At 43.3% G+C, this 27,436-nt stretch overlaps 5 protein-coding genes across 6 annotated transcripts; 3 read left to right on the forward strand and 2 right to left on the reverse strand.

Moving 5' to 3' along the window:
- The first annotated feature begins 33 nt into the window (after positions 1-33).
- si:ch211-166a6.5 (clustered mitochondria protein homolog) lies at positions 34-10,035 on the forward strand. The gene is made up of 29 exons (XM_049716702.1): positions 34-106; positions 884-1,013; positions 2,495-2,604; positions 2,882-3,053; positions 3,301-3,432; positions 3,522-3,676; positions 3,761-3,915; positions 3,997-4,113; positions 4,679-4,811; positions 4,893-4,985; positions 5,068-5,234; positions 5,329-5,508; positions 5,673-6,098; positions 6,170-6,243; positions 6,325-6,429; positions 6,509-6,609; positions 6,695-6,847; positions 6,941-7,003; positions 7,074-7,306; positions 7,382-7,466; positions 7,637-7,790; positions 7,866-8,005; positions 8,264-8,344; positions 8,429-8,554; positions 8,621-8,730; positions 8,800-8,893; positions 8,975-9,100; positions 9,178-9,251; positions 9,338-10,035. The coding sequence occupies exons 2-29, from the start codon at positions 959-961 to the stop codon at positions 9,879-9,881; spliced, it is 4,158 nt and encodes a 1,385-aa protein (XP_049572659.1). The 5' UTR covers positions 34-106; positions 884-958; the 3' UTR covers positions 9,882-10,035.
- A 1,018-nt stretch (positions 10,036-11,053) lies between these two features.
- srrd (SRR1 domain containing) lies at positions 11,054-12,658 on the reverse strand. Its single transcript, XM_049716718.2, has 6 exons — positions 12,408-12,658; positions 12,289-12,329; positions 11,993-12,180; positions 11,815-11,913; positions 11,588-11,739; positions 11,054-11,510 (listed from the first exon to the last, which is right to left on the reverse strand). The coding sequence occupies exons 1-6, from the start codon at positions 12,608-12,610 to the stop codon at positions 11,258-11,260; spliced, it is 936 nt and encodes a 311-aa protein (XP_049572675.1). The 5' UTR covers positions 12,611-12,658; the 3' UTR covers positions 11,054-11,257.
- A 174-nt stretch (positions 12,659-12,832) lies between these two features.
- On the forward strand, positions 12,833-17,341 carry tfip11 (tuftelin interacting protein 11). 2 transcript variants are annotated; one of them, XM_049763801.1, is made up of 15 exons: positions 12,833-12,971; positions 13,241-13,447; positions 13,563-13,731; positions 13,915-14,071; positions 14,152-14,279; positions 14,385-14,546; positions 14,680-14,871; positions 14,961-15,140; positions 15,246-15,380; positions 15,463-15,566; positions 15,626-15,794; positions 16,009-16,252; positions 16,346-16,488; positions 16,570-16,735; positions 16,849-17,341. In XM_049763801.1, the coding sequence occupies exons 2-15, from the start codon at positions 13,242-13,244 to the stop codon at positions 17,193-17,195; spliced, it is 2,502 nt and encodes an 833-aa protein (XP_049619758.1). In that variant the 5' UTR covers positions 12,833-12,971; position 13,241; the 3' UTR covers positions 17,196-17,341. The 2 variants fall into 2 exon arrangements, with proteins under 2 accessions (XP_049619758.1, XP_049619759.1); XM_049763802.2 differs by having other exon boundaries at positions 12,865-13,122.
- A 381-nt stretch (positions 17,342-17,722) lies between these two features.
- thoc5 (THO complex 5) lies at positions 17,723-23,055 on the forward strand. The gene is made up of 20 exons (XM_049763732.1): positions 17,723-17,856; positions 18,094-18,199; positions 18,474-18,617; positions 18,761-18,874; positions 18,953-19,050; positions 19,209-19,355; positions 19,445-19,559; positions 19,713-19,845; positions 19,957-20,034; positions 20,139-20,182; positions 20,559-20,658; positions 21,196-21,304; positions 21,376-21,477; positions 21,561-21,657; positions 21,789-21,900; positions 21,988-22,091; positions 22,197-22,284; positions 22,375-22,490; positions 22,564-22,754; positions 22,856-23,055. The coding sequence occupies exons 2-20, from the start codon at positions 18,101-18,103 to the stop codon at positions 22,917-22,919; spliced, it is 2,055 nt and encodes a 684-aa protein (XP_049619689.1). The 5' UTR covers positions 17,723-17,856; positions 18,094-18,100; the 3' UTR covers positions 22,920-23,055.
- LOC125994399 (neurofilament medium polypeptide) lies at positions 22,158-27,219 on the reverse strand. Its single transcript, XM_049763731.2, has 5 exons — positions 26,567-27,219; positions 26,301-26,421; positions 25,349-25,548; positions 25,135-25,259; positions 22,158-25,055 (listed from the first exon to the last, which is right to left on the reverse strand). Exons 1-5 carry the CDS (start codon positions 27,197-27,199, stop codon positions 23,879-23,881), a joined length of 2,256 nt encoding a protein of 751 aa, XP_049619688.1. The 5' UTR covers positions 27,200-27,219; the 3' UTR covers positions 22,158-23,878.
- Positions 27,220-27,436: the final 217 nt, after the last annotated feature.

Consider the following 27,436-nt stretch of genomic DNA (forward strand, 5'->3'; position numbering starts at 1 on the left):
CTAAAGTGTCACGTGGCAGTAAAATTTACGAGGAGAACCTGAAGGCACCATTTTCCCGCCCCCACACTGCGATACGTCACGAGTGACAACGTTTTCCGACTCCACGGTGAGTACTATGCTGTAAAAAACACAAAAAAGCGTTCCATAATCGCAGCGCCCGTCTTTTATTTTTTCCCTCATTCAAATGCTGTAAACATAAATAGCATATATGAGGTAAAGAATCAACGTTACGATTTACGTGCGTGACATCTCCGTTCTTCTGAGATGTGTTGAAAATAGAAATCTTATGTTTATGGAGTCCTGGTCCGACATAGAATGAAGTCGGTCGATTTGTAAATGAATTTTTCAGTAATTCGTGAGTAACCACATCACAAGGCAGACGCACCCAGTTGAGGAAGCGGCCAAAAAAACAACACTAAAAACATGCAACCATTTATTTGTAGTAGTTTCATTTACACATGACTGCCCTAAGACATAAGCATGTCAACCAATGTTCCCAGCATAATATTTCAAATTGATTGATTCATGGGCTGACTGAGATCTAAACTCTGCCAATCAAAACTTGTACGTACTTAACTTCCACATTCCCCTCTAGGCTCAGGGAGTGAAACATGCCTGGGGTAGAAAGTGAGCACAGAATGCATAGACACACCCAAGCAAGCTAACAAAATAGTGTTGGAGACACGCAGAGTAGGCTTGACTGTGGAGCAACAAGAGGGTGGGGCTTTTTTTTTCTTTTTTATATACAGAGTGCGAACAGATAAGTTGAGTTTGCAGAACAGAAGGGGCAGGAGTCATAGTCCTACACAGTCATTTACTTTCCTTCTGTAAGGTTTACAAGTTATCCAGCTGCACGTTTTTAAGGACATTCATTGCATTTCAGCTTGAAGCAAGACTGCAGCACTTTTCAGCATAGTAAAGCCAAAACACAAAAAGAAAAAGGAATCAACACACAGACATGAAGGACAAAGTGAGGAAGGGAGCAGCAGGAAGAACTCACGCCAAGACGAACGGTGAGAAATCCAAACATGCTTGTGACTTTACTTTTCTTTTCCTTGTTTTTCTTTCGTACCTCCCCGTTGGAGAGTAAAAGGGGGTTGGGACATTCAACATGCTTCTGCTGCTATGAATATGTCTGCCTTTTGGTATTCATAGTGCAAATTCAGAGGGGAGGAAAAAACTGATATCCAGGAATTAATGAGTCTTCATTCTCCTACAACTTAACGTTGCCACTCCCCTTAGACAGATTGGAGTGGTTACGGTAGAATGTGTGCTGGCCTGTCTGCAGGTGAGAGTGCCCCAAGGCCTTTTTATGCTCCTAAATGTATTGGCACACTGTTCAACGCCTTATTAAAATGTGACGACAAGTGACATTTGATTAAATAAGATTTAGACACGTTGAGTTTTGGGCATGAAAATGAACTTGTCAACTATGAAGGTTTGTGCAGTAGTAAGAAAAGAAAGGCTGGTGGCGGAATGCCAGAAAAGGGGAGGAAACTTCCTCCAACCAATTGTGAAGAGTGAAGCTGTTCTTTGGGTGATTTCCAGTGGTGGACTCCCACACTGACAGCAAGGGCTTTATTGTAGAACTGCCACATTCCTCCTGAGTGAGTGTGCACTACTTGGAGAAGGTGTAGTAGCATGCACATGCATGCATGCATGCAAGGCTGAAGCAGTGTTAGTTTGGGTTGTAGCACTTTGCAGTTTCCACATGCCGCTGCTGGGTGTGGCTGTCACTTCAACCTTGGATGACACGAAGGCCGATAGGCAAATTCAACAGGTTTAGTCACAATGTAGGTTAAACATGCTAGGTCCTGCTTCCCCCTGCATGAGTAGTTATTTGTGTGCCAGTAAAGGCACACCCTTTTTTTTTTTTTTTTTTTTTGTCATTCACTTTCACCTACCATTGCGCTTGCTCATTCTCCCTCTTTGTGTGTCATGTTTACAACACATTAAATTGTTTATTGACTTTAGGCCTGTGAGTGTCAAACTTTTTACACCAAGTCCTACGTTAAAAAAATATTATCCAAAGGATCAACAAAATGACTAACTGTGTCGTTAACTTATGGTAATTTGTGTTCATCAGACCCTATTTAATATTTGTCAGCGTAAACGATCCATTTAAAAGGTATTACAGAAAAGTTCAATACAAATTGTACCTGAATGTTAAGTTAAAAACAGCTCAACTGGGCTTCAAGCGAGAAGGGAAACATTTAGTGCAATACTTGGCTGTAACCAGCAGAGGTACTGTTGATCTAGTCTCAAATACTTTGTGGGCTCAAGAACAAGTTGAGAATACGGTAGCTACATTCAGAGACCTCAACTATGACATAAGTCCTCCAAGCAGTAGTCGATTCAGTGCAACATTGGATTTGAACCTGAGCTGAGGACATTCCAAGGGATTTGTTCATTTTCTCTGCAGCCATTTAAGTCAAATGGGCAGTATTTAATGAATAGTATGAAGACTGGCTTCCTGGTTTCTCCCTCCAAACAGACGTTATTAGTGTTGCTCATGGAAAAGATGCTCTGACAATCAAACAAGACGATGACTCATCATTCCCGGTGAAGATCCAGGGAGCAGGATTGGAGCCTTTTGAGTTTCAGGTACAAAACAAACTTGTTTTACTCATTCTGTATCTAATCTCATCGGATTGTGCAAGTTTAGCTAATGTTGTTATGGAGAGCACAAAGAATATATTGGGAATTTTATTCGGTATTAGCAACAATTTTAACAATTATAGTGGTCACTTTTAATTGTCCCTGTCAGAGTGATGTTCATTTAATAATATTATTATGTTTATTATACTTTGCATTTTTGCCATAAAGTATATAGAGTAAAAGTGTGACTATTTCATTCCTGTGGGTTTTTTTGTGTACGAAGGTTCGTGTATTTTGGCTGGTTCAAGACGCGCTAACGATTTTGCTCTCGAGAGATGAAGTTGCTCCGCGCACCAACCTGTCTCTGGCCTTCGCTGGTGCAACCCTCGACCCCCTTGTCGGATTGCAAAATGTCAAAGGACTCAAACCTGGTGCAATCCTTCGTCTGGTTGAAGGTACAGCACCTTGTTTTTTGTCATTGATTTCTACTGAATGGGTTGTATTTACAGCAAATATATTGATTGGTGTCAATGGCATTTTTCGTCATCTTCGATCATTAAATTAGAATATTTACTTTTGAAATGCTCATCAAATTAACTCATAAGATACAATTTTCAGAAATAAATGCACAGTCGGGGTGAAAATTTTAATTTTCCCTCATTCAAACATTTACTCTACTTCTATGTGGCTTCGACTATCCAGAACCTTTCACCGCGCGCTCAGCAAAGCAGCACTTGTCTCGAGTCCTCGAGCTGTTGCGGGCTTCTGGACCTCGGGATGCATTGAAAGAAGGACGTTCACCAAGCATACTGGAAACACTTACGCAAACATCAGGTGAGCACATTTGCATACTTCACGTGTGTTCATTTCAGAAGGTCATTGTAGAGACAAATCTGAAAAACTGTACATTATTACTGCTGCAGAAACAAGCTTGCCAAATGGAAAGAATCTGAAACGCTCGTCAAGCAACCCAAAACCAGAAGCAGCCAATAATGACTGCACACCCCCCCAGTACCTCCTGCCTGGTTCCTCCGACAGACCACTGATGGCCCTATTACCACAAAGCTCCAAACCACAGGTGGAATACTGTCTGTACCGATACATCCAATCTGATTGCGCAATTCGATACTGTCATTAACCTGTTGAGTTTTGTCGTCATCAGGTCCCAAGCTACCTTCAGGACTTGTCTCTTAGCTCTTGGGACCCTCCTCCAGGACACAGGAAACTGCAAGGAGACTTTATGTACATTACTGCGGTGACGACAGAGGGACAAAAGTGTGACATTACATCATGTCCGAAAGGTTTCTTTGTTAACAGGTAACGATTAAAAATTATTTTCAGTTTTATATTATCATTGCCGTAGATTGCATCATCAACTCTTGGTCTAATTGATTTCAGATCTACACCAGAAGCATTTGATCCCCGCCCTTCCCAGTCATCACCATTGTGCCACTGCTTCACTGATCTGCTCTGTCACATTAGTCCTGCCTTCAAACAAGCTTTTACTAAAAACAGGTAAAACTACAAGAGCATGAAATAGGAAAAAACCCCGTAAAGTATTTGTGTTTCTATCAAAGCACTGTGGTGAGCGGAACTTTCACGAGTAAGGCAGAAGATACAAAAATTGCTTTTATTTTGAAGTCGGACACAAACATAAATGGCATAGTCCTCTTCAATCCTAAAAGCCATTTAACTAAGACAGTTTAAGTAAGATGTATGTTGTGTTGTGTCTAATTTTATAGCGACTCAAACTATATAAAAAAAAAGAATAAATTGTGTAACAACCTTGCAGAAATCATGGAGGATCATCTTGCTTTTGTTTGCGCTTTACTGTATAGTTTGTCAGGCAGGATGATGCACGTCAGGATTATATTTACCAAAATTCCATTTGCACTATCCGGCAACGAGAACGGTTCCATTGTTACTTAATTACAGGAAAACGAAACAATAGATCACCCACAAACTGACACTTTGCGAAAGTAACTCTTTACTACCTGATTATAATCCAAAACCAAAGTGAAATTTTACAATTTACAAGATTGTCTGTATGGATTGAGATTGCTTTTGTGGTTTCTTTCAGACATGACATATCCCAAGTGGACATGATGCCTACTCCTTATCAAACCCTGTGCTGGCTCGGTCCTCCCTGCGCCACCCGCACTCACAAAAACACCTTCAGCAGGCTAGGGGTGGATGATCAACCAGCAAACCAGGTTATTAATAAAAATGGAAATTCTCAACGACATACGTACCAAGGGAAGTGACGCTGAGTCCTGCATGCATCTCTGCTATAGGCTACAGACTGGAATGAAGAGTTGCAAGCAGCCAGAGATCGTCCACAAACAAGCCTGGAGGAGAGATTGCAGAGGGAGCGAGCTCTCCTGCAGGTAACCGAAAAACATCAATTCAAATTAGATTACGATGAGTGTCATTCGAAATCTTTGTCTTTACACCTTATTCTTTCCTTAGGTAAACAGTGCATTTGTGAGAACCGTGTCCCAGGGGGCGGAGACTGTGGTTGAAGGTTTTGGTGAGCCAGTCAATGGTAACCCAGAGGATCCAGCTTTCCTGTTTGGTGGCCTCTTCATGAGCCAGGGGGCAGCTAGTACAGTGTTTGGTGGGGAGAGGGGCCGCAGGTAGGGACAGTATATTGTGGTTGCTAGTCAGTTTCAATTAGCGTCGTGACTCGGAGGTGATTTAATTCAATATTTTGACATTGTGTCATTTCAGGGCTGCTCAGAGACTGGAGCTGAAAGGAGTGCAGGTGTACAGTGATCTGCAGGGGCTGCAAGGTTTGCACACTCTACCTACAGCTATTGTCGACTACAGAGGCGTGCGCCTGTCAGCCCAAGGTTTAGCTCCTGGCTTGGAAGGCACTGAGCAGGAGGAGGGAACCCCACCCGTCTCACGGTACTTCCTTTTAATTCTATTTCTGTGTACATCACCTTTACATCAGTGCCCCGGCAAGGCCCTCTCTAGCGCCGCCACTGACTTCACGAATGAAAGCGTTTGTCTTAGTCGACATTTCCTGCTGTATTTAGTTTAATAAGCTCATCCATTTGTCTTCGGTGTAGGGGGTTGCTCTATGGAGTGAATGCTGGCTTGCAGGAGTCTCCCCATCGCAGACGCATCCTGGAACTGCTGGCTCATGCTGCCAAAGCGCTTTCTCTCCAGAGACATATTGTCTTAGCACCCAATGGACATCGGGTACCACTGTTTACATCAGTGGACGCACAAGGACTGCTGGGGGCAGACGGGCGCTTCTACATACTAGATGTATTTAGGACTTTTCCAGCTGATGCCAACTACTGTCTAGAAGTCAACAGTCAGATAATAAGTGGAGAAGAGGTACAGAAGGAAAGCTGCAATGGGGCTGAGGAAAAGAGTGTAAATGATGGCTGGCCACTGAATTATCAGAAAGACTTTGACGTTCCCAAGAGATTTCCTCACAGCTTGTGTCGGCTGAGACCAGAGTTGATGCAGATTTTCATCCAGCACAAGTGAGTTGAATTGGATTCGATGACCATCTTTTATTTGTTTTCATTTCATTAAAGTCTTGTGCTTATTTTAGACACACTCAGTTCACACAGCTTGTCAGGGAGAAATTGGACAACAATGGAGGCTTTGAAGAATGTGCGACAGCTTGTAAGAAGACTGACTAGTTCGATAAAATGTGTTTCATATTGTGCAAAGTTGACAATTTACATCAAGGATTCTGTTTTGCAGGCGACTCTCGAGCTACTGATGCAATACGGGCTGCTTGTAAAGAAGTTGGCTCCCTTAGTGAAATTATCTTTGAGATGCGATTTTGCCCAAATGCCCTCTCTCCAGGTATCAAGAGAAATAAAAGTTAATCAATCAATAATTTGCGCAAGCGTTGCATCATATGCTTCTCGATGCTTGTATACAGGAGTATCATTCCCCAGCGCTGAAAGTGAATCGCTACAGATCCATGAAAAGTTACTGCGAGAAGCTGCAGCTTTCATCGTCACCCATCAGATACCAGCTTTTGTACGTACTTCCATTGATTATATTGCGTAAACATCCGTTGTTGGATGGTTACAGTACTGCTTTAAATACCAACGTGCATTTCCAGGTGGAGTCTAATCTACAAAGTAATGTGACCCCAATGGATGGAGCTTCTCTAAAGGAAGCCCTACACGAGAAGGGCATCAACCTACGCTATCTGGGCCATGTTGTCAAAACCATCAACCAGTCAAAACACAAGGAGCGCCTCAGGCATTTAATGGTATGTTGAGCAAGCACAATTCAGTTAAACTAGTCTTGATCACGTGAGCACATTACAGAAAATATTGACTAAAATTCCTTGTGTTTTCACCAGAGAATAGTCATGAGTGAAATATTAATGCGCTCAACAAGGAGAGTCTTCAACAGTTTCCTCCAGGTACTTTGAATTTTTTTGAATTGCCGTTTTACATTGGCATGAAATTTGGGTTTCATTTGAATCTTTGCAGGGTGTGGACATGCCTTGTCTAGCAACAGCAGTCAGTCACTTCCTGTGCTGCCTATTGGTCCCTCACTTCACAGCCACCGCCCTGGGAGAGGAGACGAAAAAGAAATCAAAGCGCCGCGGCAAAGGGCCCGGGGCCTCGGAGAGCATGCCCTGGAGCACACTCACTGCGGCCGAGCTGTGGAATCAGGTCTGCCAGGATGCTGTTGAAACATACAGCCTCTCTGACACTCTTGGGTAAGGCCATAGCTTTTGTTGCTAAAGTTTGTTTTTAATGCGAGTTACAACAACTGCCATTTTTCTTTTTGACAGCTCTGGTCTGAACCAACTGGTTGAACGCTACAGGCTTCAGAAAATCTCCCTGCTTAGAGAGTTCTGTTTAAAGACTGGAGTCCAGGTAGTAAAGAAAATACAATAGTGCTCAGTTTAACTTTTTTTTTTTTTTATACTAGGGTGTGACGCGCTTGTCAGCATTTTATAAAGTTAGGATAAATACAAATCAGTTAGTGTCTAGATTTTGTGTAAATAAGCTAACAAACAGAAATGTTTATTTTGTGTCTCCACCAGCTGAGACTGAGGGACTACTTGTTCGACAGCCATGGTAAAGCTCCCATCGGACCCGACGACATAATCAACATCTTCCCTCTTGTCAAACACGTTCAGATGCCAACTTCAGATGCTTCCAAGGCATTCCGCGCTGCACAGAACTACTTTGAGAAAGGTGCGGCAGTCAATCTGAATCGTGGTACTGAGGTGTTTGACCTTTTTTAATCTCAGCATTTCTTCCCTATGGCAGGTCTGTTGGATCAGGCCCATGAACATTTAAAAGATGCTGCATATTTGTTTGGTAGAGTGTGTGATGATCTCCATCCTGAGGCGTGTTATTGCCACAGCCTGTTGGCCAAAGTGGCATTCCTACAGGGTAAAACTGCTGAGGTAGGCATCAACTTTTATCGCTGTCCACAATTAAAGGCAGTTTTATCACACAGCACGAAACCAAATTGCCACATTTGTAGCAAGGGAGGGGTTGCCATTTTGAAAAGGCCTTTAAGGTCAATAAATGTATTTGATAGAATTTGATGAAAAGCAAATAATGTAAAATACACACACTATTCAATTTTTCTTCCATGTTTGTCTGGCAAGAAGAAGAAAAACATTACTTGAATAATATTTTCATCTTTCTTTGTTCCTAAGGCCCGCAGTGTCCAATTGAGAGCAGTGGTAATCAGTGAGAGGGTGCTCGGGTTTGACCACCCCAACACTATCCATCAATATGTAAGTACAAGCTCTCCTTTTCACCCATTACTACCCACAACTCCAGCTGTCAATGAGAATCTGAATGTGTGTCTCTTTCCATAGGCCCTCTTGGCCGTGTATGTTCTTGCCGGAAGGGAGACCAACCTGGCCCAGAAGTGTTTGCTTAGAGCACGTCTACTTCTGCTAACCATCCATGGCGAGGACCACCCATACATTGCCAAGCTAGATGTAGGTTATTTCTAAATATTATTATTAACCTTGTCACCGTTCTAAATAACATTGTTGTCCTTGCAGAGTTGTCTTGGCTTGCTTTTAAAAGGGGACCAAGCAGTAAAATACTTAAAAAACGCCCTCAGACTCAACACTTCATTCTTCGGCCCAACAAATCTGCACACTGCCCTCTCGTAAGATTCACCTATGCCATCGTTTGGCCACATTCCCAAACTCATGGCTTTTCCCTCTTTCTTATGCAGTCAGCATCTGATGTCCCAGTGGCTGTGTAGTAAAGGAGACTACAGAGGTGCTATGAATCACGAAAAGGAGGCCCTTGCTGCTTTTACTGCCTTGGTCAGCATCACTTTTTTTTTTTTTTTAAACAACTCAATTAGAATCTGTTGTATTTAATGCCACCGCTTTTCTCCTCCGCAGTTTGACGAGGATCACCCTCAGGCACGATGCAGCAAAGACTTTCTCTGCACGATAACCAAGCAGGCCGTGCAGGTAGAACGTTCCCTCAGACAGGCTGGACCTAATGTTACCGAACAAACAGTGGAGGTAAGAAGCAACTTGTTTTAACGTTTGGAGGGATGGTCTGTTAACCCCTTGGTGTCCTGTTTTTTTTCCCCCCCCAGTGCCTGACCCCTACAAATGAAACAATTCTGGAGCAGATGGTTCTGGTCACTGGGATTAAGAAGATTGCAGTCATGTAAATTGAAGAAAATATTAAATAGGAGATTTTGAAGATAACATCACCCATGCATTTAAATAAATTCTTGATTTGTGTGTTTATAGTGACAGGTTCCAGGAGTTCAAGCAGAGACACAAGGAACTGAAGGCAGCCGTGGCAAAAGAGCTGATGAGCAAAGCAGCAAACGAGCTGTTGGAGGTTACGAACGGACAAGCAAAGGAGCCAGCTCAAGAAACAGGAAGTGGCGAGGAAGTTCTGAACAGTCCAAGCCAGGCTGTGGAGGAAACCACTGAGAGTCAGCGAGTGGAAGAAACCTCAGTCGACACGGTCGCCCCAGCTAACGGTCACGTGGTAGAGGAGAAAACAGAAGTGGACGGAGATGAAGCAGAGCCCAGCCAAAGGGTGGTTTTGGATGCTGAAGCCAAAATGGAGGATCGTGCTGATGGTGACTCAAGTGCAACAAATGGCATCAAAGCCACTGAAGACGTGCGATGTGACCCATCTGACGAGACCAAGTCAGATGACATTACTGAGAGCCCCAAGAGTAAGGGGACATGGGCAGATGTTGTCTCAAACATGAGCACAGCTGGACAATCAGGAAGCAACGGTGTGAAAAGCATCTCTGTAAATGGAACAGATCAAGTCTGAAAACATCGGACGGAAGAAATTAGTGTAGCAGCCCACTGTAATGTAAACTGAGATGTCCTGAGCTGTACCATGTGTCCATGCTGGGGGATGTCTGTATGCTCCAGCGCTATTTTTCTTTTAACAATAAACTTAACGTGGTGCTTTCTCCTTTTTAGATTGATTGAATCTTTTAAACACTCACACTTTTACAAAACCATTGCTCATGTAAACATCATTTGCAGTTACAGTCAAGAAGCAATAGATATGATTTCATGACAGCACAATGCTGTCGTACATCAACGTCTGCAGTTTTGAAGATTAGGGTTCAACTCTGGCCTTTGTTTGTGGAATTTGCATTGTAATTAAAAAATTGATTGAAGATTTTAAATTGTCCATGGACCTGAATGTGACTGGTTGTCTCCAGTGTGCCCTGATAATGGTTGGACCCCAATCAAAGGTGTTATTGATCAAATTTAGTGGGAATGGACAAAATGGGAGAATTAACAACTTGCGGTCCCTTTTAGGTTCAGAGAAATATCCGAGTCCACGTTTTGCAGCTAACCTTTGTGATCAAACGTTAACTGTAATTACGGAAGCCTACACACACCCTGGTTTCTCCAACTCCTGTCAAACACATAAAACAGGTATACAGATGAAACCACACCTATTTTATTATCCCCAAAATGCCAAGGCGCGACAAGAAACAGAAACTGCTCTTACGTTCAAGTTTCCTTTTCTGTCTTTTTGCTCATATTTACTATAAAGCTAAAACAACTACAGAGGTCCTGTTTTAGATACTTCTTTTGCCAAGGTGCAAAAGCACTAAAGTCAAACAGGTCCATCTCATTTCTCCTCAGTGATATATATTTTAATATCAAATTAAAATGACTTTGATGATGATATTAAGTTGGGCGTCGGCATAGCAGTGGTAAAGAAGGCCGTGAGCGCATATTTCCAAGGGGAAGCAGAAAGAGGATGAACAGGAGCGGGCCACCAGGCCCTGAGGTACACTATGGGAAAGCACTTCCCCACCCTTTAGAACAGGGGTGTCAAATTCTTTTTTTGTTGCGGGCCGCATCGTAATCATAGTTTCCTTCGGAGGGCCATTATGACTGTCAACCCAAATGTATCAACGTCTCATTATATGCAGTATATAGGCTAAATAACAAACTGATGACTAACTAGTTTTGAAATCAGAGACTAGTAAAAACTGTTTATTTTTAAAAAGATGAATGGTAATTAAAAAAAATAGCAACATCTATTTTTTAAAAGTGAAGACAATTTGCAATTGTATTGACACAAAGTTGATGCACAATTTGTCTTCGTGGGCTAAATATAATTGCACAGAGGGCCACATTTGGCCCACGGGCCAGAGTTTAAATGGTCAATCCAGTAGTTCATGTCCTCTCTCCATTCTGCGATTCTTTTTGTATTATTTCCAAATCAGAGCAGTGCTGATAATGTGGCTCAGGCGGCTCTGTCCAGGTAGACTGATTAAGAGTGTTTATTTTGCTATAATTAAAGGTCATGAGTGCAGTGTCACTAAAGATGTCAGTCAGATGAGATGGACAGTTCAGTTTTCTCTCCTCACACATAGTCACTGCCTGGCTGATGAAACTGTAGTCCCGCTTGAACTCTCTTTCAATCATTCTGTTCGGATGGATGGGAAAAAAACAAATTAATAAAAATTACAATCCTATTTCCAATCCAATACGTATTGTACAAACCTCTCCCTCATGCCACCAAAGCTGTTTCCAATTATTACCACAAATGGCAGACATTTTGGACTCCAGTTCTTCCACAAGAGGTTGTTGTACAAGGCTTTCCCACAATGCATGAGATAAAAAAGCGTAGGTTTTGTAGCCAGTCGTTTCCCTTCCTGCATGTTAGAGGGTGAAAATTCTAAGTTGATAAATAATCACATGCCTAACTATGCATGCCTGAGTATACCAACCTCATTATCTGTTAGTACAGTCAGGCCCAACTCTCGGAGTACATCTTTTTCTCCATGGGAGAAAGCAGGATCAAAAACAAAACAGTCTTTTAATGGAATCTAGGAGAGGCACATTCAGTTAGGTTAGTATACTTGAACATTGACATACACAACTGACCATATCAACATATACTTTCACCATTGCTGCATCCAGAAGAAGGAGCAGTACTGCAAGCTGATAACGAGCAGACACACATGAAGAAAAGGTGCCCAGTCCGTAACACACACATTCAAGTGGACATATTTTGGCATCTAAACTCTCCTGCTGCTGGCCTGTAGAGACCTCCTTGTCATTTTGGTTCAATGACACTGCCGCCAGCATCTGCTCTGGTGACATAATCAGAGACAATAATGGTGAATCTAATCTGTTGTTTTGGCTTTTTAGTAGGAGGAATAATGAGAAATAACTTTTGTCTTCATTCAAGGGACACTCACCATTCCATTCTTTCCAAAACCCTTCGTATCTCATTTCAGCCCTGCAGAGAATGACAATTAGTATAGAAGTCTGAAATGATGGAATAAATTAAAGTTATAGCTCCGTTAACACATCTTACACAGTTTCTCTGATTCTTTTAAGAGTCTTCCCAACATCCAGTGGTTCAATGCAGTGGGATGGACATCTTTGGAACGACTTCAAACTTTTGGATGCGCCTTTTCGTCGACGTTGCACTTGCCATTCACCGTCTATGTCAGACATCTTAATTAATTCAAATATGAATATGCAACGAATAAATGCCGGTTTTGCGTTTTCTTTCATTCGCTTAGAATGTTAGTGGCGCAAGGGTATATTTTTGTGTGACACCAGTTTTCTACTTCCGGAGTGATGTCTGATCGGAGCAAATAATATTTACGTTATATTTAATTTTACTATTTATTATTTATATTTAAACTAGAATATATATGAAATCTGATGAGTGATCGTTTGTGTCCCATGAATTACGACTACATTTTAATATCAAAACGGTGGTCAATAGCGTAAATATTTTATTCCCCCGGAAGTACTCAAAGTGTTCCCGTGTGTGGTGAGCTTAGAAGCTAGTTAACGTTAGCCATCGGACTATTTTTGATGCCACAAGAAAGAACAATCATTTATTCCGTATAGGTAATGCGAGTTAAAAGTAAGTGGTTGTTGTTTAATGTATTTTTACTGATACATCAAAACGCCGGTTTTATTTATATGCGGGTTCCTAATGACGTCTACTGTTAGCAAATAATTCAGATAGATGCGAGGTTCTAGATTTGTAACATTTCTGATTGAAACAACAAAATGTAAGTTATTTTGGATATGAATATAATGGATGTTCACGTGCATGCTCTCAATGCATTTGTAATGTTTTTAATCTTGTCCCCGGTTGTTTCCCTGGGTTTGTTTCATCGTTCTTTTCAGAATGTCAATGTCACACCTGTATGGACGGAGGGATGCAGAGGAAGATGGTGTAGATATTGAAAAATTTGAAATCACAGATTGGGATTTGGCCAATGAGTTCAACCCAGACCGCCGCAGACACAGACAGACCAAGGAGCAGATGACTTATGGCATCTGGGCGGAAGGTGACTCTGATGAGGACGAGAGACCCCAATTTGGAGGCAAGAGGTAAGTCATGGTGCTGTTTCCATGCTGAGCCATATCGATCCACGATAATCATTTAGAGGGAGCAAACAACAACTTGTTTTCAAAGAGTAAATCATTAAATCAATTGTTTTTCTAGATCTAAAGACTACACTGCTCCAGTGAACTTTGTGAGTGCGGGATTAAGAAAAACTGCCTCCGATGAGAAACAGCAAGAAGAAGAAGAAGAAGGTCCTGATGATTCTGATGATGATGTTCCTTCTGCACCACCACCGCCTCGAGTGCTAACGACTAAAAAGCTTCAAAAGGTAAATGACAGTTTGATAAAGTGTTTGTTATTCACTGAGTTGTATATTCTAACAGGTTTGTATAGTACAGTAAAACAAACAGTGTTTTAACTTGTGGAAAACTGGTTGTGACTTTGCAGCAATAGTAAGATGCGGCTCCCGGGATGACAACAGTTGAGAAGCACTGCTTTTTTGTTTTTCCAGGGTAATTTCCGTGGAAACCAGTCTCAAAGGTTTGCAGGGGGTGTCCAAACTGGACAAGGAATTGGTACTTGGGAGAAACACACGAAGGGAATTGGTCAAAAGCTGCTGCAGAAAATGGGCTATCAACCAGGCAGAGGCTTGGGCAAGAACGCGCAAGGTGTGCAGAATTATGGGTACTTAGTTTTGAGGGGGACTGTGGAGGACAGTTTGTGACCATTTGCCTTATTAATCCTCCAGGTATCGTCAATCCTATTGAGGCAAAGGTGCGGAAAGGAAAAGGTGCCGTGGGTGCTTATGGCAATGAACGAACCGTACAAAGTCTTCAAGATTTTCCTGTAGTTGACTCGGACGAGGAGGAAGAAAAGGTAACATGCCAGTGGTCTTGGCATTCACATCTTCACCCTCAATTGTCTTAGCAATTGAAAGTAACCTTACGTTGTTATGACATTCTAAATCATCTGTCTCTTTAGGAGTTTCAGAAGGAACTAGGTCAGTGGCGTAAAGATCCAGCTGCCACCGGAGCAAGGAAGAAACCCAAGTATTCCTACAAAACTGTGGAGGAACTGAAGGCTACAGGCAAACTTGCCGGGCGCAGCACAGGAACATCTGCTGGACAGCTGGCACAAGTCAAGGTGAACTAATTAACCCTTTTTAGATTTGCTATATCAGCAATAGAATGATGTGTAGAAAACCACCCCTTGATATTGCAAGTAAATATAGTCTACAGGAACTCTCCCCACCTCAGACATATCTTCCCATGTTTAGGTCATCGATATGACTGGAAGAGAGCAAAAGGTATATTCCAGCTACAGTCAGATGTCCAACAAGCACAGCATGCCAGAAGACGGTCCGCCAAGCACGGCCATGCGAGATCAGAAGGGATCCGGCTTTGCACTTCCTGAGCTTGAACATAACCTTCAACTTTTGATTGACCTTACGGAACAAGACATATTACAGGTACAAGCAAGCTTCTTACAGATAAACACTTCATCCAAAACGTATCACATACCAACATCTGTTTTGCGGTCTCACAACCAATTGTGTAGTCGGCCCGCCGCTTGCAGCATGAGAAAGATGTGGTTGTCTCGCTGAGCCATGAGTCTCAGGCGCTGCAGACCAGGTTGGAAGAAGAACAAGACGCCATCCGTAGAATGGAAGCAGTGCTGGCATTGGTGGATCGTTTCCCTTCTGGAGACACAGCACCAGGCGAGGGACCCACTTTGCAGGTATGTTATTCAATTTTATTTAATTGAGCAATCCACAGGACTGACAATCAGTGAGATGTGCAATTCTCCTTATTGAAAATATGTTCTTAATTTTGCTTCCTTCAGGAGTGCGCTCGCATCTTTGAGACTTTACAGACAGACTATTATGAGGAATACAAGACGATGGGTTTGGCTGACTTGGCTGTAGCTGTAGTTCATCCCTTACTCAAAGAAAAACTTTGTTCTTGGAATCCATTGAAGGTGTGTTACTCCTTTCACTTGTTATCAAGTAGGCTGGTATCTTTGATTTGCTCCTGTCAGACTTTGTTTTTGTTTGTTTCAGGACTCTTCTTATTGCCTTGAAGAGGTTGGTAAGTGGCGGGTAATTCTCGAATCTAGAAACCTTCTCAATAATGGGCAAGATTCAAACATGGACCCTTACCACAGGTAAAAGCAAACACATGAAATGGCCTCAACTTGTTTTGATGCCACGTGTGTTGTTCTAGGCTGCTGTGGGAAGTGTGGATCCCAGTGATGCGGTCCTGCGTCTCCAGTTGGCAGCCTCGCATGGTTGGGCCAATGGTGGACTGCGTTGAACTGTGGTCTTCTCTTCTTCCGCTTTGGATCTCAGATTATTTGCTTGAGCAGCTTGTTTTACCGCGGCTGCAGAGAGAGGCAAGACATATTTACGTTAACTCTATATTGTGGCGAGTTTTCTGCGTATTTCTTTATACTGTTTTTTCTTTGTGTATAGTAGAGCACTTTGTATTGCATTTTTAATATTTGAAAAGTGCTATCCAAATAAAATTTGATTTGGTGTTCAGTGTATAATCTGATATGACATTTTACTTTGTGTCTGCACCTCTCAACCGTGTTTTGTGATTACCAGGTGGATGCGTGGAACCCCTTAACAGACACGGTGCCCATTCACTCATGGATCCACCCTTGGCTGCCTCTTCTCCAATCACGTCTTGAACCTTTATACGCACCCATCAGGAGCAAACTAGCTAATGCTTTGCAGCGGTGGCACCCCAGTGATGCCTCAGCACGCCTCATCCTGCAACCGTGGAAAGATGTTTTTAGCCTTGGAGCTTGGGAGGCCTTCATGGTGAAAAACATCATCCCTAAATTAGGTAAGTGTCTCCCCTCTTCACTTTCTCGCCTTTTTTACCCCCTATTCTTTTTCTGACGTTAAAGTTTGATTACATCTGGCCTCTCTCTTACAGCGCTGTGTCTGGAGGAGCTGGTTATCAATCCTCACCAGCAGCAAATGGAGCCCTTTAACTGGGTGATAGACTGGGAGGGAATGCTGTCACCATCTAGTCTGGTCTCCCTGCTGGACAAAAACTTCTTTCCAAAATGGCTGCAAGTAAGGAACTCTCACAAGCAAAGCAATGGAGCAACATAACTTCTAACTCATATTTGACTTTGCTTGGTCTGTTCACAAAAGGTCCTGTGTTCATGGCTGAGCAACAGTCCTAATTATGAGGAAATCACCAAATGGTACCTCGGTTGGAAGACCATGTTCAGTGATGTCTTGTTGTCACAGACAGTCATAAAAGACAAGTTTAATGAAGCGTTGGACATCATGAACCGTGCAGTATCTTCGGGCATGGGTGGGTTTCAGGAAATGCGTAGCGGAGCAAGTCCGTGTCTGCATTTATTTCATGAAATATTAAGAGTCGGAGACATGGCATGACAACTTAGTGTGCTTTGTGTGTACCCACAGGTGGATACATGCAACCAGGTGCGAGAGAAAACATTGCATATCTCACTCAGACGGAGAGAAGAAAGGACTTCCACTATGAAGCTATGCAAGAGCGCAGGGATGCGGAGAGTGTCGCTCACAGGGGTGCCAGCGTTAGTGTACCCACAAACTTCAAAGATCTCATACAGACCAAGGCTGAGGAGAACAACATTGTGTTCATGCCCATAGTGGCCAAACGGCATGAGGGCAAACAGCTGTACACATTCGGGCGTATTGTCATCTACATAGACAGGGGTGTGGTATTCGTGCAAGGAGAAAAGACGTGGGTTCCCACATCCCTGCAGAGTCTGATAGATATGGCCAAGTGATTTTAAATACCAGTTATTGTGTAAAAGTTAGGTACAGTAAATCTATTTTGTGTGTGTGATTCCATCAGCTAGTATCACAATAATTATTGTATACTTGTTAAAACTATGTGGAGTTGCAAATAAATGATTTTCCATAAAAAAAAAAAGTGATTTCCCTATATTTTAATAATCAATGTATATGGCAAGAATGTCAGCCCTTTGTTTCCGTACAGTCCAAGTAAAGTGGTCATAGTCATAACAAATAACATACGAATTAAAGGATATTGGGATTTCTATTCAAACTCAATCGCATCTCAATGCCCACAATATTCATAAACTGAGATGCTCCAATGTGCATAAAATAAAGGAACAGGAATTCGACCAAATATGATATAATAAATGTATTTTTATAAAGTTACAGATGTTAAAACACCCTAAAAGTATTTTAAAGTTAAAATTAGAAAGTATTTACGCAAAATGTGCACACATTGAAGTATTGTAAACATTTTTAAAACGACTAATATACTGCAGACTGCGATCACTGTCCTGTAGGCGGCAGTAGAGGACAGCTCACTCCGAAATTTCGAAGTTTTTGGCCCTGAACAGCTTCCGTTTGCAGTTCCGTACTTCAGAATGCGCTCGGTGTGAGAATTTCGCCTTTACAATCCTGCACATCATACAGGTACGTAGGTGTATGTAGAAGTCTTACCTGTATGTGTCTGTTATTTTATTTATTTGAACTGAAAAAGGCTCTATAAACTGCCAAGCTTAGCAAAACGTGCTATTGTTAAAGCGAGTTAAGCGTGCTAGCTAACTAGCCCGGCCGTCCCTGCATTGTTAGCATAAAAATCCGTGGCATTGAATGTAGTTCTTTTTTTTGTTTTGTCGTTCACATTATAAAATATTTGATCCCATCCAGCTTACAAATGTCTTCCGACGCACTCAAAAAGCGAAAAGCGAAGGTTCTTCGCAACGAAGCAGCAACTCCAGAGGTGAAGCGAGGCAGAGGTGACGGAGACCAGCAGGTAAATTGAATGAGCTCAGAAACCTTTTGCACTAGATTTCCATTTGCGTAAGTTTTTAAACGCTGATAACGCACATAATATCATTACTGGACTGTGCGCTTTTTGTGTTAAGTAAATGGTTCATGTGTTGGTGAGGAAGGGGACATAGCGAGTCACAAACACGTAGAGAAGTCTCACTGCTTGAGATTAGTTCACCTTGCATTTCCAGGATCAGAGTTTTTGGGCCTTACTGACCGCCGTTGACTCACCTAATAATTTGTATGTATATTTCTAGGATGTACGTGTCTACAATGAGGAGGTGGAACTGGATGGCCGTGACCCTGAGGACGACTTCCTCCAGTTTAAAGAATCCTGTGAAGGTTTGGCCACACTGATGGGTGAAATTCAGAAGCTCAAAGCCAGTGGGGCAAAGGAAGGGGTGAGATACAAAATCAATTAAATTCTCTTAATCAGTTAAGTGTGGGTTGAGGTCTCTGGGAATAACGTGTTGGCACATCATCTACCTGTGTACTAATTTCTTTTTAACCCTGAAAAGCAACTCACTGGCAATGTGTCTTGCAGTGCGCTGAAGTTGAGCGGAAACGCTTGGAGAGCTGCAACCAGTTTATGACTCTGAAAAAACTCAACCGTCTGGCTCACATGCGTCTCAAAAGAGGCAGAGATCAGACACATGAGGTAAGCACTCATTTAGACCTACATATTATTGGTCATCGGCATGCAATGTGACGGTGAAAAGTGTTTTATGTTCCACAGGCAAAGCAGAAAGTGGATGTGCTTCACCTCCAGTTGCAGAATCTTCTGTATGAAGTCCTGCATCTTCAGAAGGAAATCAGCAAATGTTTGGAATTCAAGTAAGCATGAAATACCTTCTTAACCTTGAATCCATTTTAGAGAAAGCTATAGTCAAGTGAAGATATAAAGTGTTATTCTTACTTTAACTTGTTGTCTTATCTTTTGAAAGTTTGTCTTGAAAAATGCGACTTAATTAGCGTCTATGTTGTCGTCTCAGGTCTCAGCATGAAGAAATAGAACTCGTGAGCGAGGAAGAGTTTTACAAGGATGCACCGCAGGAAATTTCCAGGCCACAACTCACTAAAAATGATCCGCACCAGCTCACACTGGCACGATTAGACTGGGAGCTTGAACAGAGAAAAAGGTACTCAAACTTTTGTACCCCACAGTTCATTTAATGCACGATGCCCCAAAATTTCTACAAACGGAAAGTTTAATTACTGATTGATGCAGGTTGGCCGAGACATACAAAGAGTCTCAGGCCACCAAAGAGAAGATCCAGAAGAGTATTGAGGTTAAGAAGGAACATCTGAGGAGTTTGCAGCCTGGCCTGAATGCCATCATGCAGGTATAAGTCCCATTTGTTGTAGCTGCGCCGGTGGATGGATACAAGATATTTTAGGCTTATCTTTGATTGTACATCAACAGTCTGTTTGTATATAGGTTTGTTTTTGTATTCCCTGAGTGCCATTGTGATTATTGCGCCCTCTTCTTTGCCAAGGCCTCCCTCCCGGTGCAAGAGTACCTTGCCGTGCCTGTTGAACAGACCCAGAAGCACACCGAGGTTGCTCAGCACTTGCCACCACCCCTCTACGTCCTTTTTGTTCAAGCCAACGCATACGGACAAGCATGCGGTGAGGAAGCTTCTCTTACACAGTGGAACACAGGCCACTCTTTTATATTTGCTCCTATACCTGGAGTTTGGAGGACAAAGTTCTACTCTGAGTGATTTTGTTTTCATCCAGACAAGAACTTGGTTGTAACAATCAGCGGGGACGTGGATGAGGCCAAGGCTATGTCCAAACCTCCAGAGGATTCTCAAGGTGAACGTCAATAGATGTGCTTGTCATTGTGTACCACTTATGTGCAAACAAAACAAGAAACCTGCGTCGCTATTTTATCAACACACTCGTTCTATGTCATGCAGATGATGACAGTGACTCGGACGCAGAGGAGGAGCAGGAAAAAACGGTGAGTCTCGGCTCAGCTTAGGCACACACGGGTTGGTGAGGTCAGATTCGCATTCTTGCGACTGTCACAACGTGTCCCCTGAAGCTCCAACTGTCGCACTGAGGACAGAGAAGGAATGTTGATGGCTCTCTGTATCAGAATGGCTGCTGGCTGACAGATTGTCGGTTTATGTTTGTTTCGCCAGGAATGGCTGAGTAGCTTCACCCTAACCACACTTTAATGGAATGACAATATATATTTCTTTATACATGAAGTATCTCAGAAACGTTCATGTCATCAGTTTCTCTATAATTAGATTGCTCAGGTGTAATATGTTTTGTCAACTAAAAAGGTTTCTGTACCGCGACATTAAAACAGCATATTATGCACTTTGCAGAAGAGGAGACGGTCAACTGCTGGCGGCCACCTGGATGACAAAAGACGAGAGATGCTTAAGAGGCACCCACTGTCCCTCTCTTTTGACCTGAAATGTAAAGGTAATTCATATCACACTATTGATGCCTTGAAATGCCAAGTCTACGCAAAATTCGATGAGGACAAGCTCTCCCCATGTCATTTAAAATCACAAATTACCTTTTGTGTGTGGTGGGAAAAGTGAGAATTAATAGTTGTGCTTAGATATCACACTTGAGTTTTGTGTTCCTTCTGCTGGTGACTAAAGGTGCACATATAGAGCTGCATTGCAGGTTTTACTTACCCGAAAGGAGGGGGGGGGGGGGGGGGGGTGCGCTCATATTTGTGCTTATACAGCAATTCAAGGTGCTGTAAGCGTATTTTCTCATGAGTGCTCTTTGTCTAACTGCTGAGCTCTCTCACACCTTACCTCTGATCAGCTGTCGCCTGCCAGCTTCACGCATCGCTTGGTATGTCCTGAAGGTCATTATGACTCCGTTGTGCGTCATCACAAGCGCATCCTGTTTGATGCACGAGGAGGGCCGAGCAGGACAACCACGTAGATGATCCTAGTATCGAGTTGACTTTGGAATGTACTAATTACCAATTTGTCTTTGCAGATGGCAGTGTCCTCAATCTGTACTTCTACTACCTGATAAATCTCAACATCATGACAGTCAAAGCCAAGATTTCTGCAGCCACAGACCTCTCCACAGCCATCAGTGCAGGGTAGGTTCACATTTGCGTATAGATTTAAGCTTTCACCTCTCCACTGCTAACAATGAGCACTGCCTTTGTAGGGCGCTGGTCGAATCCGAGACCCTTCTCAGCTGTTTGTACTCCAACGATCATGGAAGAGAAACACCCAATCCAGCCAACCGTTATCAGTTTGATAAAGTCGGGTAAGGAGGCCGTGGCAGTTCTAAGCAGTCTTGTCAAACAATTTAGTTCGGTACGATTTACAAATGTGACGTTACCTCCCCAGTATTGTTTCTTTTGTTGACTACGTGGAGGAGCTTGGTCATCCCTACAAGTGGGTCCAGAATCTTGGAGGGCTGCATTTTCCCAGTGATACCTCAGATGTGAGTGCTGTGCTGTATGCATGTGACATTTCCAATATTTTACATGTTTCTTATATAAGCACCATGGACATCTCTCCTTGTAAGAGAAGATGGTTGATTTAAGTCTCGCGTCTTATTGCCCGTTTCCCCAGGGTGTGCTTGTGGGCAGCTCTTTGAGCGCTAGCCATATGGAGAACACCATGAAGCTTCTGAGGGGGCGGGTCCTGTCACGCTTGGCTCTACATAAGCAGTTTGCTTCATTAGGTAGGTTCAAGCTACCATTAATTGTGCACAAGTGGTCCGAATGAAGATCTCTTCAATCGAGGCTGAGGTTGTTCTTCTCTCCAACAGAGCACAACATCATCCCCGTCACCAGTGAGTGTTTGCACCTCTTTCCAGCTAAGATTATTTCCCGGTTAGCTCAATGGACCACCATCACCCACGAGGAGTACATGGTATGGACACACGCTCCAGTCTGAATGCCTGAATAGCGGCATTTTGAGTGTTTTTTAAAAAAAAAATTCGTTGTGTCATTTAATTATGCATCTCTTCTCTGCTAGGACCTGACTTTTACACGCCATGTGACTGATGCTGGTCTGGCAAAAGAGACTGACATGTACTTTATTGGAGTTGTTGAGCGAGGCACTGGTAACCATCAAACCTGTTTTATTCCACGACATTTTGTTCCCCTGTATGTAAATTTCTCAACCCTTATGATATTTGTATTCATGTTTGTAGCTCGCCTGCAGGCTGCGGTGGTGCTGAATCCCCGTTACCCAGAAATCTCTCCTCTTTTCTCACTCTCTCTCAACTGGAAGGGGGAGCGCAGCGGACGCGCTGATGACAACCTTCGGGTAAAAGCTTTTTATATTTATTGTTAATGTCTCGTACACTAAAAACAAGCTGACTCGTGTGGTTTGGGTCCAGGCCATGGAGAGTGAGGTGAACGTGTTCAAAAACGAACTGCAGGGGCCACGTCCAGGCTACCAGCTCTTGACCAATCAGATTTCACGCCTGTGTGTCTGTCTGGATGTCTATCTGGAGACAGAAGAACAGGATGATGGTGTGGAAGGACCACGGGAGTTCCCCCGCGAAAAGATGTGCCTGCGTACTGTCAAGTGTGTACTAAACAGAATAAAATGCTCCGATCTCTGACATCCACTTTTATCTGACTGTCGGTCTTTTTTTTTTTTTTCTCTTCTTTTTTTTTCCCTCCCAGGGGTCCAAATCGTCTGAAGCCATTCAAATACAACCATCCTCTGGGCCTCTTCAGTCATCGCTAAAATTTGACTTGTGATTCATTTTACAAATTTTAACTCATCATGTTTGATTTGAAGCATTTTAGACAAGCTGTAGACATTTAAAATAATCATACGAGTTGAAAATAAACTGATCCCTTATTTTCCTGAAAAAAGAAAATGTGTCTAGGCTGTTTTTGGTTGTCTAAATTGAGCACATTTCATGTTGTCGCTACACCTCACTGCTGCTTTATTTATAAAACGTGCACTCACTCATTGTGTGATACATGCACAGCATTTTCATTGAATACATCTACAAATCAGTCACGTATACTTTGTGTTTCGTTCTATTAGTTGCACACACTCAAATCTAAGACAGAATATGGAAATATGCAACCAAAGAGGGAATTGACTGGTGTCACGACGCTCCTCACTTATACATGAGTGAGGTTTGTGAGATGTGAGGATAGCTGCAGAGTCTCCACCCCTTCTACTGCAATGCAGGCAAGTTTTGCTGCATTTACCTTTCAAACTTCCCTTAACAAATCCTCACATCAGGCTAGCATGACAGCTTCCCCTGCAGACCACAAGATATTATTATTCTTTTCTTTTGTGTTGCATATTTATCAGGTTTATTGATACACATGCCGGTCAAGTGTTGTCAGAGCATGGCGGGCCAGAGTGAGACATCTCACCTGTCAAGCCAAACATTAAAGTGCACAAGCATCCAAGATTGTCTTACTAAGTTCTAACATAGCAAATGTAATATAGATATTTGTATAGATTATACTGAAATATATTTTTGGGCATCATGATATTCTCATCCTTGAAGGCTAGTGCAGGTAAAGTGCACTTATTATTGTCACATTCACTTGAAGAGCTGGCCTACAAACAAGGTAGCATACGTACATAGGAAGTAGCACAATAAAAACAAAAATTGCTTATAGTTGAGCATCCTTCCTGCTCTCACCTGAAGAGTTTTTTTTTTTTAGTTGGCTGAAGCTTCACTTCTCCTTTTTGTCTTTCGACTCTGTGCCAGGAGATTTTGCCACCGTCTCTTTCTTTCCTGCGTTATCAGCACCTTTATTGATCTCCTTTTTCTCTTCTGGTTTCTTGCTCTCTGGTATCGCAGGCTCAATTTTAGGCTTCTCCTCTTGCTTCTTATCTGGTTCTGCCTTGGCCGGTTTAGGAGTTGAGGGCTTCTCCTCAACTGGGGGAGGAGGAGCCTCTTCTTTTGGTTTGGAGGTTGGTGCTTTGCTCTCAGCAGGTTTTGGAGTTTCTTCCTTTGGCGCCACAGTCGTTTGGCTGTCTTTCTTCACGTCAGGTTTGTCATCCTTCTTATTCTCTGCTTCTTTCTCCTTGTTCTCCTTTACTGGTTGTCTGACCTTTTCCTCTTTGACTGGTAGATCCCTCTTTTCATCTTTAACAGGCTCCGGCTTGTCTTTTTTCTCCTCTTTAGTGTCGTCTTTGGCAGCAGGGGCTGGTTTGACCTTCTCAGACGGTTCAGGTGTCTTGGGAGGAGGGGATTTAGACCGTGGGGATTTGTTTGGAGGAGATTTGGATTTGGGTGACTCTTCAGGGGATTTAGCAATGGGAGATTTAGCCGGTGGTGATTTGGACTCTGGCGATTTTGGGGGAGATTTAGGCTGAAGAGACTTTGGGACTTTCTCTGGTGATTTAGCAATGGGAGATTTAGCCGGTGGTGATTTGGACTCTGGTGATTTTGGGGGAGATTTAGGCTGAGGAGACTTTGGGACTTTCTCTGGTGATTTAGCAATGGGAGATTTAGCCGGTGGTGATTTGGACTCTGGCGATTTTGGGGGAGATTTAGGCTGAGGAGACTTTGGGACTTTCTCTGGTGATTTTGACTTGGGAGAATTCGGGACTTTCTCTGACGATTTGTCAATCCCTTGTTCACCTGCTTCCTCTATTTTCTCCTCCTTTTCCTCTACTTTGTCTTCTTCCTCTTCTACCTCTTTGTCTTCCTCCTCTTCTTTAGTCTCTTCACCTTCTTCTTCCTCTTCTGCCTCCTCTGTCACCTCTGTGACCTGGGTCTCATCTGTCTGCTCTTGAACAATCACTTTATCTTCTTTCACTTTTAGATATGCCGAAAGTCTGTGATCCAAGTAGGAGTAGGGACTGTCTGACACAAGACGACTCTCTTCTCCCTCCAGTAGTTTCCTGGTTTTGGGGACATGGAAGCTTTGATTATCAGGAAAAATGGAATGAGCAACATGTAATATTTTATCAGGGCACCAACCTGTAGGCCGCTATTTCAATATCTAGAGCCATCTTCACATTCAGAAGTTCCTGATAGTCCTTCAGCTGACTGGCCATCTCCCATTTGGTGTTTTTCAGCTCAGAGTCCAAATGATTGATGGTGTCCTGCAGAATGAACACATGATTATGACATGGAGATTTAGCAAACCATTGTCTTTTGCTTGCTTCTATTGCGATGTTTGTAGTTGTCCTGCCTGGAGTGAATCAAGGTCATCTCGGTGTCTGTCCTCGCTCTCCATACGCTGCCTCTCCAGCGACTCCTTGGTTCCTCGGAGAGTCTCCAGCTCGATGGTACGACTCTGGAGCTGACGACGATATTCCACGATTTCCTCTTGGGTCCCCCGGATGGCATGTTGATTGGATCTGGCTGCCTCTGTCAGACGCTCCATGCGTACTATACAAAGTCAGCCCAGATGTTTGGTTGGTCACAAGATGCATTGGAGAAACACAGCACATTTTCATGTCGCTTTCCCACATACTCTGTAGTGTGTCTGACAAAGCATCATGCCCAGTTCCCCCTCTTGTAAGCATGAGTGAGCCTCACTGCTGCAGTCAGCATGACATCACATACAGTAGACAAGGTCACCTGTGTTTGTTTTGTCCCAAACAGATCAGCAGGGTGTTTCTTTCCATACAATGTGAGCCTTCTTAATATACTTGAATGCTTCATCTTCACCAATTTATCCAATAATAACAACAAGAATGGTCTTACAGGTTAGATATACGCGCAAACACTTGGTGCATATATCAATCAAGTTATTGTTAAGAGATGAAGGTTACTCGTCACAGCCTACTTCCACACCAACAAAAATGAGAATTCATTGACTGTGACCTTGAAGCAATTCTACTGTATTTGTTGATGTTTTAGCTTCAAGGTTAAACAACTTATACACCAATACTTCAGGCGAAAAAGAAATAAGGCTTCCTTGGCGGTATTTGGTGCTACACTGCGGAATGCAAGGTGTTTTGTTTCACAGAATCACTTATTTACTTTTCACAATTTTTCATGACTTCTGATATCAAAACAACATAATACATGTATTCATTAAATGCACCAGGGTGCAGCCTGAAATTAAAATGACTTTGACACCCCTGTAACCCCTTAAAAGAATGTTTTGGAACTTTTACTCCCGAACTTTTACTTACCTTTGAACCAGTCCTCGGCTTGGGTGGCGTTATTTCCCGCGTGGCGGTCAAGCTGTGCGCGGATCTCCTGCAAGGCTCCGGTCACGTCCACTTTGGGTGAGTCACGCAGATCAAAGGTCATCTAAGTAAGTGAAGCCATTTATTTGAAATCCTACTAGTGCAATGACTTGTCAATATACCAGTGCAGTTATTTTTCTCAATACTGAGACAACTCAGCGCACTAAGGACTAGTATTTTACAGTAAGATATCGAATACCATGCCACACCTGTGCGCCTTGAATTTCAGCAAGGAGCTCGGCCACTTCTTTCTCGTGGTTCTTCTTGAGGAAGGCGGCCTCCTCGTCCAGGGCGCCGAGCTTCCTGTCCAGATCCATTCGGGTCATCTGGCACTCGTTTACGTACTTCTTCATGGCCTGCACGGTCGCCTCCAGCTCCTCGCGACCGCGCGTCTCATCTTCCAAACGGGTGCGCATCTGCTGGATGTCTTCCTCCAGGCGTTCGTACTCAACAGCCGCGCGACCTTTCTCTCTGTTAAGTTGCCCTATGAGAGCCCGGAGGTCGTCCAGTTCCCGCTCGTAGTTCTCCCCCAAGGAGGCGCGCCCGCTCTGGCTCTGCCGCAGGGCTGCCGCTTCGGCTTCTAAGTTGCGATTGTGCATCTCCAGGCTGCGCACCTTGTCGATGTATCCGGCGAAGCGGTCGTTGAGCGCCTGCAGGATCTCCTTCTCGCTCCTGCGGGACATGTCCCCGTTGAAGGCGTCCAGGCTGTCCCCGCAGGACTGCTGGCTGCTGTAGGTGAGGCGACGGCGCTGGGAGTGGAAGCCACTGGAGGACACCGAGGCTGGCCGAGCCTTACGAAGCCCGCTCGGGCTGAAAAATTGGCTCTCCACGGTGAAACTCATGTTGAGGACTGCAGCAAGAGGAGGAGAGCGTCTGGCTTATATATGTGGTGGTGGTGGTGGGGCGGGATCACCAAGTCAGCACCACTGCTGTTTAAAGACACCTTTGCACGAGTTTTTTTTGCTCTAATACAATGTTTGTCAAACTTTCTACACCATCCCTCAAACCCATCATGACCAACATCGGAACGCAGTATTGTGTAGAAGGTTTAAGTGTTTACAGACCGTTTTGTGGGCTTT

Source organism: Syngnathus scovelli, chromosome 3 (genome assembly GCF_024217435.2).
Source record: "Syngnathus scovelli strain Florida chromosome 3, RoL_Ssco_1.2, whole genome shotgun sequence".
NCBI classification, from domain to species: Eukaryota; Metazoa; Chordata; class Actinopteri; order Syngnathiformes; family Syngnathidae; genus Syngnathus; species Syngnathus scovelli.

What these genes read in the sequence shown, in the direction of transcription:
- si:ch211-166a6.5 (XM_049716702.1), top strand. Translation starts at nt 959, where the DNA reads ATGAAGGACAAAGTGAGGAAGGGAGCAGCAGGAAGAACTCACGCCAAG. An exon ending in CACAAAGCTCCAAACCACAG is followed by an intron (nt 3,677 to 3,760) that starts GTGGAATACTGT and finishes TGTCGTCATCAG; the next exon opens with GTCCCAAGCTACCTTCAGGA. An exon ending in ACAGAACTACTTTGAGAAAG is followed by an intron (nt 7,791 to 7,865) that starts GTGCGGCAGTCA and finishes TCCCTATGGCAG; the next exon opens with GTCTGTTGGATCAGGCCCAT.
- LOC125994399 (XM_049763731.2), bottom strand. Translation starts at nt 27,199, where the DNA reads ATGAGTTTCACCGTGGAGAGCCAATTTTTCAGCCCGAGCGGGCTTCGT. An exon ending in CTGAAATTCAAGGCGCACAG is followed by an intron (nt 26,422 to 26,566) that starts GTGTGGCATGGT and finishes TCACTTACTTAG; the next exon opens with ATGACCTTTGATCTGCGTGA. An exon ending in ATTGAAATAGCGGCCTACAG is followed by an intron (nt 25,056 to 25,134) that starts GTTGGTGCCCTG and finishes CCCCAAAACCAG; the next exon opens with GAAACTACTGGAGGGAGAAG.
- tfip11 (XM_049763801.1), top strand. Translation starts at nt 13,242, where the DNA reads ATGTCAATGTCACACCTGTATGGACGGAGGGATGCAGAGGAAGATGGT. An exon ending in GTTCTTGGAATCCATTGAAG is followed by an intron (nt 15,381 to 15,462) that starts GTGTGTTACTCC and finishes TGTTTGTTTCAG; the next exon opens with GACTCTTCTTATTGCCTTGA. An exon ending in AACATGGACCCTTACCACAG is followed by an intron (nt 15,567 to 15,625) that starts GTAAAAGCAAAC and finishes GTGTTGTTCTAG; the next exon opens with GCTGCTGTGGGAAGTGTGGA.
- thoc5 (XM_049763732.1), top strand. Translation starts at nt 18,101, where the DNA reads ATGTCTTCCGACGCACTCAAAAAGCGAAAAGCGAAGGTTCTTCGCAAC. An exon ending in TTCCCAGTGATACCTCAGAT is followed by an intron (nt 21,658 to 21,788) that starts GTGAGTGCTGTG and finishes CCGTTTCCCCAG; the next exon opens with GGTGTGCTTGTGGGCAGCTC. An exon ending in TCACCCACGAGGAGTACATG is followed by an intron (nt 22,092 to 22,196) that starts GTATGGACACAC and finishes CTTCTCTGCTAG; the next exon opens with GACCTGACTTTTACACGCCA.
- srrd (XM_049716718.2), bottom strand. Translation starts at nt 12,610, where the DNA reads ATGAAAGAAAACGCAAAACCGGCATTTATTCGTTGCATATTCATATTT. An exon ending in GTTTTGGAAAGAATGGAATG is followed by an intron (nt 12,181 to 12,288) that starts GTGAGTGTCCCT and finishes TTATGTCACCAG; the next exon opens with AGCAGATGCTGGCGGCAGTG. An exon ending in TTCTTCTGGATGCAGCAATG is followed by an intron (nt 11,914 to 11,992) that starts GTGAAAGTATAT and finishes TGCCTCTCCTAG; the next exon opens with ATTCCATTAAAAGACTGTTT.